The following is a 9,953-nucleotide window of genomic DNA, read 5'->3' on the forward strand; positions in this document are numbered from 1 at the left end:
GGAATGTTTGAGCACCTAAAAAAATGTGCACTCATTCTCCAGAGAAGCTGAAACTAAATGAACATTGACAATGTCTAATGATTCTTCTGGATCACACTGGATACTAGTATAAGTTGTTTAGTATATTTTTTCTAGCCTGTTCAAATTTTACTGTTTTATTTTTAATGAGTGTTTAAATTATGTTCTTTTTACACTGTCCTGAAAGCTTATCATGTGGGAAGGGATAACAATATGTGAATAAATAAAAATGTTTAAATTGATGTTATTTTTACACTGCTCTCAGAGCTTATCATATGAAGAAGGATAACAATATTTGAATAAAATAAATATATATTCATCAAAGCCCAATTACTGACTGGGGCTCAGAAGAAATGTGCATATTATATCTCCATGAACAATAGGCTTGTCTTTTGCAGCACAGCAATTTCCTCTGCCTCCTTCCCTTCCACATCACAAACAGATTTTAAAATTCATGATAGGTACCAGCTCCATTTCCTCCTTACCATTGCTTATTTCAGGTAAGTCAAATTTGGTGAAATCCCACCACTGAAGCCGGTAGGTGGTATTGGCAATATTACTGGCCACAGCAGACTGTCCATCTCCAATCACAGCCCCTGGGGGGAGGGAAAAATAGAAATGATTACTAACTCACTCACTGAAGTTTAAAGACACAGAGAAACAGCTAAAAATTTCCTGGGTCCCCAGCAAAATCAAAGAGTTAAGATGAAATATGCATAAAAGCCAAAGGAAAAAAGACAGATGCAACTAGAAATGCTGTTGAACATTAACATTCGCTGGAGACAGGATAAAGAAGGTGAACAATAGTAAATTAATGGGTTTGCACAGTAGTGCTGTATTCACAAAATTCTGAGAAACATACAAAAATTGTGTAAGTAACAACAACGGTACAAAATGCCTTATTTAGAAATCTCTCTCACATTTTGAACTGTGAGAGATAAGCAGGTGAAAGGTGAGAAGGAATGTATGGACCAGTTCCACTCCTGCATACAATGACAAGCCCATATTTGCTGGTTTCTACATCTTAGTTGCAAGCATTTACAGGAAAGGCTTCTTCCCTGCAGCCATTTTAATTAAAGGTACTGGACACCAAAGGGCAGGGTTAATCACTACCTGTAACACTAGAGCAAGGCTAGACCACACAACCCCATTCCCCAACTGTATTTGCATTTAATGCACAAGAAAGGCTTCTGAGCAGCACTTATCTTGCACTGAAATTGAGAGAGAATTAGCTGCATGACAACTAATGCAGTGTTGTATTTTTTATTTTTATTTTTTTTTACAAAACAAGGGATTTGTGCCTGTCCCCCCAAAAGCCGTACATCAGCAGTGGTTAAACATGATGGACAGGTCTATCCTTATGCCACCCTTTCTGCCCACCCATCAGGCTGCCAGAATGACACATCATTCAAGGCAGGTAATGACACACAAGATGACTGCTTTTCTACTGCAGGAAAGAGCTCTGCTTACTATGTGAGGTGGTAGTGTCTAGGGCCATATCAGCGAACCTATGGCATGTGTGCCTTCTCTGGCATGCGAAGCCATCTCAGAGGACATGAGGTGAGGGAGGCCCAAGTCACAGCAAGGATGGGCGCACAGCCCCACCTCTTCCAGACAGAAGTCCCGCCCCTTCTGTCCGAAAATCCCCCCACCCCACCCAGAAATCTCCCAATCACCAGGTGAGACGAAACCCCAGTACGCCACTTCCTGCACAGTTTCTGCCCGCTCCTCTCTGAGGACTTTTGGAAGGAGCCCCATCTCCTGGCCAAACAGCCAGCCTTTCCAGCCTCCCCATAGCTGGGAGCGTCTTCCTCCTCCTCCCCTTCTTCAGGCTCTCCCTTTCTGCTGGAAACGTCTCCCAGGAATGGCATACAAATAATAATAATAATAATAATAATAATAATAATAATAAATATATTTGTATCCCACCCCTCTAAGAAACACAATCGGGGCAGCTTCCAACATTAAAATATACCTACACAAACCATCATTCCCACCCACCCCCTTTAAAATACAATTAAACAGATTAAAATTAAAACATACTTAAAAATTCACAAATAATGATAAACAGTGGCTATAGAAAGGTCAGATCAAAAGCTGGATTTCCTTTCTTTTGGTATCATGGGTTTGTCTTGACAAGTTTCTTCAGAGGGGTTTTGCCATTGCCTTCCCCTGAGTCTGAGAGAGTGAGACTTGGCCCAGTGGGTTTCATGACTGAGCTGGGATTCGAGCCCTGGTCTCCAGAGTTATACAGTGGTACCTCGGGATACGAAATACCCAGGTTACGAAATTTTCGGGATACGAAAAAATCCCATAGGAAAACATTGTTCCGGGTTACGAATGTTTTTTCGGGTTACGAAAAAACTTTTGGTGCTTTTTTCGGCTTTTTCGCACGGAATCGCGGCTTTTCCCCATTAGCGCCTATGGCAATTCGGCTTACGAAGGCTTTTCGGGTTACGAACGGTGCCACGGAACGAATTAATTTCGTAACCCGAGGCACCACTGTATGCTCAAACTACTGGCTCTTTTTGTTCTTGTTTATTGTGCTGTATCTTCTATGCTTTATTATGTCTGTTGTTGTTGTTGTTGTTGTTGCTGTGTGCTCCTATGTTGTTTCCAACTTATGGGCCCAGAGCCCTCCCTTCCAAGTGCTGATTTCTGGCAACCCTAAGGTGAAACTATCATGGGGCATGGGGCTTTCCATTGCCATTCCCTTAGGCTGAGAGAGCATGACTTGTGTATGTGATGCCTTCAAGTTGTTTCCAGCTTATGGTGACCCTAAGGTGAAACTATCATGGGGCATGGGGCTTTCCATTGCCATTCCCTTAGGCTGAGAGAGCATGACTTGTGTATGTGATGCCTTCAAGTTGTTTCCAGCTTATGGTGACCCTAAGGTGAAACTATCATGGAGTTTTCTTGGCACGTTTAGCCAGAGGGATGGATGTTTCATAATTGTTTGAAACTAATCCTTGTTTTAAGAGAATTATTTAAATAGTTTCATACTAGTTAAAGCTTTCAATGATCCTAGAGATCTGTGTAAGTATAGTCACTGGACAATCAGAAATCAAAATCATCTTAATTTTTCTAATTGTTTCTGATTGAGTAGATGCAAAGTGTTTACCTTTTGTTCCAGAAAAGGGTACAGTAAGAGATAAACAGTAGAGCTAGCAATTTAATATAACATTTTCCCTTGTAAAGTGGATTTATTAGTTAATAAGGTATTTTATGAATATAGATTAGCAAATTAAAGACATATATGAAGCTCGTTGTTAATGTTTCTCTAGGGCACGCGAAGTAGTTTGGTTATCTTGCTGTTCAATAGAACTTCAAAATCTCTGCTAACTGAAATGCTTCACAGTATTTCAACAGACACTATTACCAATCTTCTTCGAAAGTAATGCCATATTTAATCCCATTTACAGATCTCCAGGATTTCTTTGAAGCAATAAATCATTGCAACAGTGGGTTGTTTTTTTTTTGTGGGGGGGGGGGTTGGCCATCTTTCAGAATGTCCACTCGAGGCTTTTTGTGGAATGTATGTGAAAAAGAAAAAGAAACCTGGGGAAAATATATTCTTTGACTTTGGCAATCTTTCCTAAGAGGAGATCCCATAAATTTTTACTTTTAGAATTTCACAAATTATGTTATAAGTGATGATGGATTAATGAGCAAGAGTTTTAGTAAGTTAAAACCCAAGAGTATTTGAACCCTGAAAACAAAAGATGAAATCTAGAAGTTTTAAAATTCCTTTTGAAACCAATTAGGTTTTATACAAATAATTTAGACTTGCTGTAATTGAATTTTAATACCATATGTAGCGTGAAATCTATTTAGAATGTTTTTGAAGGGGATGATGCTATTTAAGGATTTCATTAAAAAGCAACATGTCAACTGTGGTATAAATTAAATTTTTATAATAAGTTACCTTCAACATAACAATCTTAAATTTGCATGGTTTCTAATACACCTATTAATGGTTCTCAACCTTTCTATAACGCCAACATCCCTAGGAAATGTTGATTAATGTTTGCACTCCTACAAAAGTATTATCACATTTAAGAGAAGCAGTCTAAATTTCTATTTTTGAACCACAAGGGCACCACACACAATACTGCAGGTGAAACAAACCTAACTTTAAAAGAAAACTTGTGATTCAATGCATAAAATGCACATCTAAATTGAGAATTACTTCTAATTTAATTCAGAAAAAATTGAGCAATGACTTGTGACTCACAGACAAGGACACAAGGCCACTCTTTGTGGCACCCCTGAATTCCATCTCACACTCCCTGGGGATGTCAGGCACCCCAAGATGGGAACCCCTGTGCTGGAGGTTCTAATGCGAATGCAAAAGTGAAACAGTGAGAAGAACTTCTAGTGTCAAGTTCAGAGGCTGAAGCTCTGTGAGTCACACAACAACGGACTAATACAACACAAGAGGGCTTTATCTACAGTATATTGTCAATAAAGGAAATATATATGAACATTCAAAGGGGACAAATGCCTTAGGGGAATAGAAGGACAGGAACTGCGGCTTTTGTGAATTACATTAAATGTTTTTTTTTAAAAATAAAATTTCTCCCTGGTAACAAACCTGTAGGTGACAGAAAAGGATATGATATCAACATTCTACCTCAAAGCAGCTTAGAACAACTGTAACCAGATCAGTCAGGACCGGGCCTGCACTGTCCAATAATGTTGAGGAAACCATTTCAGCAATCTCAGACACATTTCTGAAATGCCCATTGTCTGACAAGACTCAGAGGTGTGGAAGGAAGTTACTCAATAGTTGTGTTACGCTGGGGACAAGAAATCAGACTTCTTTGTCCCAAAGATATTTTATATATTTAAAATGGCTGAAGTGCAAGCTGAAGGGCAATGTGAAATGCAGTGAATGTGGGTTTGATTGGCAACTTTCCTGCGCCTGTCTATCACTGGATAATAGAACATTGGGCGATGACAGAAATGAAGAATAAACTCTTTCTGCAATATTCACCCCCCTTAATCCAGCCACCCCCAGTCAAACACATGACAATGAGTTGGGGGGAGGGAAATCAGCCCTTCAACAATAAAAAGAATCTGTAGCCCCTCCCCACCCCCATTAATAGTCTGCCTTAAGTGGTAACCATAACCATCCATTTTATTAATCCATACTTCAACTGTATTTCGTGAAACAGCTGAGAAGCTCAAGTAAGACCCATCAGAGTTAAGTCATATGTGTGTCGTGTAGTGTGCCGCAAGGTGCTTGTTGACTTATGGTGACCCCCCCATGAATTCAGTGTTTTCTTAAGCAAGAAATACTCAGAGGGTGGTTTTGCCAGTTCCTTCCTGAAATATATTAGTCAAAACGGGGTGGCTCCAGCATTGAACCAGGTGCCAGCAAAGCTTCCTAATTAAACTGTAGTGTCAAAAGGTTACTAGCCATTTATTTGAATATCAAGATCAAGCCTCATGAATGGATGTAGGCAATGCAAATGGAAACTGAACAGCTGGGCAAATGGTGCAGACATGTCGGAGTTCCTCAGCAGGTGGTACATTTTAGAAGACATTTGACTGGGGAATGTCATTTGAGGGACAAAACATTCCAAACACAAGAGGTATCAGGATTTCAAAGAATTAAAAATTTGCTTTATATATATAACCAGTTTCCAAGTGAAGCTCTGGAATGGTAAAACAAAAGACTCACTTCACAGTGTCCCCAGCAGAAATGAAAAAGGTTTGAATTCTTCTAATGAAAACAGGTGTTCAAAATGATAGTTATTTGATTTCTAGAATAACTATAGCAGACATTCATGTTTAGTATGAGACATCTTTGTTTCCATTTGTCAGTGCTGTGAGACAAGATCTAGTGAATTCAGCTGATTAATTGAATTTGGGAGATTTGTATTTCAGGAACAAATGTGGACACTTCAACATTTAGTCCCACGTGCAATGATAAAGTATTCATTTTAATCAAGTATTGTGTTCCATTAATTATTAGCTATTTGTACTTTGGCAATTATTGCAGTAGTACCACATATTATCCCAATCATTAATTTAAATTTATTTATTTTAAACATCAGAAATGAACTGGCTATAATGCTGTACATAATGCTCTATCTTTTCTGCCACAAATAAACAAAAAGTAACTTAATTTTAGCTCCATCGAAAACATGTTTCTAGTATTATAGCGCCTATATCCGATTGGGCCGAACACCATGGCACAGGTGCCATGTCTGACAAAAGAACCCCATCTGAGCAGGCAAGCAGCAGCCACAGCAAGGAGGGTCAGGAAGTGTGCATGGCCTCCCAAGTCCTTGCTGCAGCTGGTTCTCCTGTGGATAACTGAGCTGCAACAAGGAGGGGTGTTGTGTGGCCCTTCTGGATGGAAGCTTGGCCCCTTCCACCCAGAAGGTCCTCATTATGAGCAGTGTTTTAGTTGTCCGGTTGGTGAGTGAGGTGAGGAAGAGAGAGGACACTTCTTGGGGTCCTTGCTCCTCTGCTTCTGCTGCTCGTGTTCCCCCTCCTGCAGAGGGGCCATCCTCTGTCCACCTCTGCGTGGCCCCCCACTTTGGCCTCCGCCACCCCATGCACACAACCTGCCAGTCTTGTGACCAGGAGGCGGCTAGAGCTGCAGGTGGGCATGTAAAAAGGAGAGCACTCCGAAGGAAGGAGGACTGACTTTTCTGCACAGCATGTCGCCTGGACTGGCAATGTGAAGAGAGCAGCCCTGAGACCCTCTGCCAATTGGGGTCCCTCTCCTGCTGGGGCTGGGCTTTCTCTCCCCAGCCAGTGGGTATGGTGAGGGGCCACTTCAAATGGGGCTGGGGTGGGAAGGGCTCTCATCTTCCCATTCGAGTGACCATCCCCTGTGGGCTTCTTCTCCTCCTCGTGGGATGAGGATTGGGGAAGAAGGGCGCTCGGCTTCCAGGGCAGTCAGGTCCCATTCACCAAATTATGGCGACCTTAAGGTGAACTTATCCTGGGTTTTCTTTGGCAAGGTTTGTTTTGGGTTTTTTCCATGGGCCACCCTCTGAAGCCGAGAAAATGCAGCTTGCCCCTGGTTTCTCTCTGGGTGTTTCCTGAGTTAGGAAGGCTCTAAAAGGGTCCCTATCATAGGGTTTTCTAGGCAAGGGCCCTTATCACAACGCGGTTTTGCAACTCCAATCTGAAGCCACTCTGGATCCAACCATACGAATTCACGTTGTAACGTGATAAGATATCACATGTGATTGCGTTTCTATGGGGAATCGTCCGAGGCCGATCCTAAGTCAATCCAAAGTCACTCCAGAATTCAGAGTGAATTCGGAACAAGTAAATTCACAAAAATCGTTTCTAAGCTCACTTCGATTTCAATCCAAGTTGGTTTGGTGTGGAAGGTCACTTTGCTTTCGCCTCCGACTCCTCCTTCACCCCAATCTCACTCGCACTGCCCCCGTGCCCTGGTGCTCCTCCTTCCTCCTCCTCCCCCCCCCCGACGCTGGCTGCCACTGGCCGCCTGCGTCTGGTGTTTCCTCCTCCTCTTCCTTCACCACCGATCTCGCCCCCCCTGCCCCCTGTGTCTTGGTGCTTCCTACTTCCTTCACACCCGATCTCGCCCCCACTGGCCTCCTGAACCCCTGGTGCTAAGGCGGGGGCAAAACAAGGAAGCAGGAAGAGATGCCACCATTCAGAGCCCCACTGAGCTTGCGCAAGAAAGGCCATTCGAATCCGTCTGGTGTGGTAATTTAGTTGTACTCGCTCCACTTTGCCTCAGGAATGAACCACAATTTCACTCTTCACAGGAGATAAATTAATCACGGAATTGCCTTGGATTGAATGGACTCTGCTTCCCTTCCCTTCAAAATGGCTTTGGATGGAGTTCCAATTTCACATGTAAGGGGTCAAGGTTTCGTCCATTTTGTTTTCTTGCCATGGCCACCCTCGTGAAGCTGAGAGAGTGTAGCTTGCCCTGGTTTTTTTTGTGCTTTCAAGTCTTTCCCAAGTGTTCTTCAGAGGAGGTTTGCCATTGCCTTCTTCTGAAGCTGAGACACTGTGACTTGCCCAGGTCTCAGAGTGAGTTTTTTTTCAGAGGAGGTTTCCCATTGCTTTCCTCTGAGCTGAGAGAGTGTGACTGCCCAAGGTTCCCCAGTGGAATTCACAGCCAAGTGAGTTTCTTCAGAGGAGGTTTGTCATTGCCTTCCTCTGAGGCTGAGAGTGAGAGGCTTGTCCAAGTTCTCCCAGTGGGTGTCATGGCTGAGCTGGGATTCGAGCCCTGGCCTCGCAGAGTTGCATGCTCAAACGCTGGTTCTCTTGTTCTTGTTACTGTGTGCGTGCCTACTATGCTTGATTATCTGCTTCTTGTTGCTGCGTGTTGTGTGCTTCCAAGTCATTTCCAACTTATGGAGCACCCTCCCTTCCTTCGGAACACTGGTTCCTGACGTCGGCGGGCCCTCAGCCACCACCTCCTCCTCCTCTGGCTCCGCCTCCCGGGCCCAAGGCAAGCGCCTAGCGCGGTCAAGGCGGTGGGTGGCTGCCTGCCTGCTGCCTTGGCGTGCGTGCAGGCGGGGAGCGTGCCAAGCTAGGCGGGAGCCTCCGCCTCCTCCTCCTCTGCCTCCGCCTGCCGGGGCCAAGCCAAGCGCCCAGCGCGGTTGCGCACAATCGTGTGACGCGGAGGAGGCGGAGGTGCCTGCCTGGGTTGGCGCACGCCCCCCGCCTGTGTGCCAAGGTGGCAAGCAGGCAGGCAGCCACCCACCGCCTCCTCCGCCTCGCGTGCCTCTGCGCGACCGCACTAGGCACTTCCTTGGGCCCGGGAGGCGGAGGCAGAGGAGGAGGCTGAGGCAGAGGTGGGTGGCTGCCTGCCTGCTGTCTTGGCGCGCGGGCGGGCAGGGAGTGCGCCAAGCCGGGCAGGCACCTCTGCCTCCTCCTCCGCATGCCAGGGCCAAGCCAAGCGCCTAGCGCGGTCGCGCAGAGGTGGGTGCCTGCCTGCCTGCCTGCCTGCTGCCTTGGCGCGCGGGCAGGCGGGGAGCACGCCAAGGCAGCCACCCACCTCCTCCGCTTGGGCCTGGGAGGCAGAGGAAGGAGGGAGGGAGCAAGGAGGCAGGGAGGGAGGAAGGACGAGGAGGAAGAAGAAGAGGAGGAGGAAGAAGAAGAGGATAGCGATGATGATGATGATGATGATGATATGAGCCAGCTTCTGAGGCACGACCAATGTAAGTTGCTCTGATTTTTACAAACTCATGTGCACTGGAAAAAAACCAAAGTCTCTTGACCAAGTACACACTTCTGAGAAATACAGTTGAATCCAAGGGCAAACCCACTTCTTGTTAAACCACCTTGACATGTTCAGTATGAATGCATAGCATGTTCAGTGTGAAACCCAAAGAGTTTGGTTATACAATAAGCCTCTGAAATATGCAAGAGGCCATGTTAAGTAAAGCCATGTTCAATGCCCAAATGTGCTGTTTGGAATGGGGGAAGGGGGGGTGGTCAGAAAGGGAAAGTACATTTCTGCCATCCGTCTAGGAATAATGCCCAAATGCCCTCCATTTTGATCATGCCTAAAAACATGCATTTATAGTAACATTTTTTTAAAAAAAAAACATCATTTTTTCCACATGTCCTCCATTTAAAACAATGTGTCCTCCATTTGAAAATTTTGTCCTACGTTTGTCCTACATTTGTCCTGGTTTGGAGGTCCAGACTTATGGCAACCCTACATATACAGTGGTACCCCGGGATACGAATTGATCGCGTTACGAAATTTCCGGGGTACGAAAAAGTTAGCTTGGAAAAAACTGTTCTGGGTAACGAAAGATTTTTCGGGTTACGAAATTTTTTGGTGTGTTTCGGCGCTTTTTGGCACGAAATTTAAAAGCCGCGGCTTTCCAGCGCTAGCGGTTTCGGGTTGCGAAATCTTTCGGGTTACGAACGGCGCCGCGGAACGAATTAAATTCGTAACCCGGGGTACCACTGTA

The 9,953-nt window shown here is 44.7% G+C and overlaps 2 protein-coding genes across 6 annotated transcripts in view; both read right to left on the reverse strand.

Moving 5' to 3' along the window:
• AMBRA1 (autophagy and beclin 1 regulator 1) overlaps positions 1-9,953 on the reverse strand; it is a 346,870-nt gene that overhangs the window by 168,793 nt on the left and 168,124 nt on the right. Inside the window, 1 exon segment of the mRNA XM_042446971.1 lies at positions 504-614. Within this exon segment, the coding sequence (XP_042302905.1) occupies positions 504-614 (111 nt within the window).
• The window catches only part of CKAP5 (cytoskeleton associated protein 5), a 537,335-nt gene that overhangs the window by 79,424 nt on the left and 447,958 nt on the right, over positions 1-9,953 (reverse strand). The window lies entirely within an intron of this gene.

Source organism: Sceloporus undulatus, chromosome 1 (genome assembly GCF_019175285.1).
Source record: "Sceloporus undulatus isolate JIND9_A2432 ecotype Alabama chromosome 1, SceUnd_v1.1, whole genome shotgun sequence".
Taxonomy (NCBI): Eukaryota; Metazoa; Chordata; class Lepidosauria; order Squamata; family Phrynosomatidae; genus Sceloporus; species Sceloporus undulatus.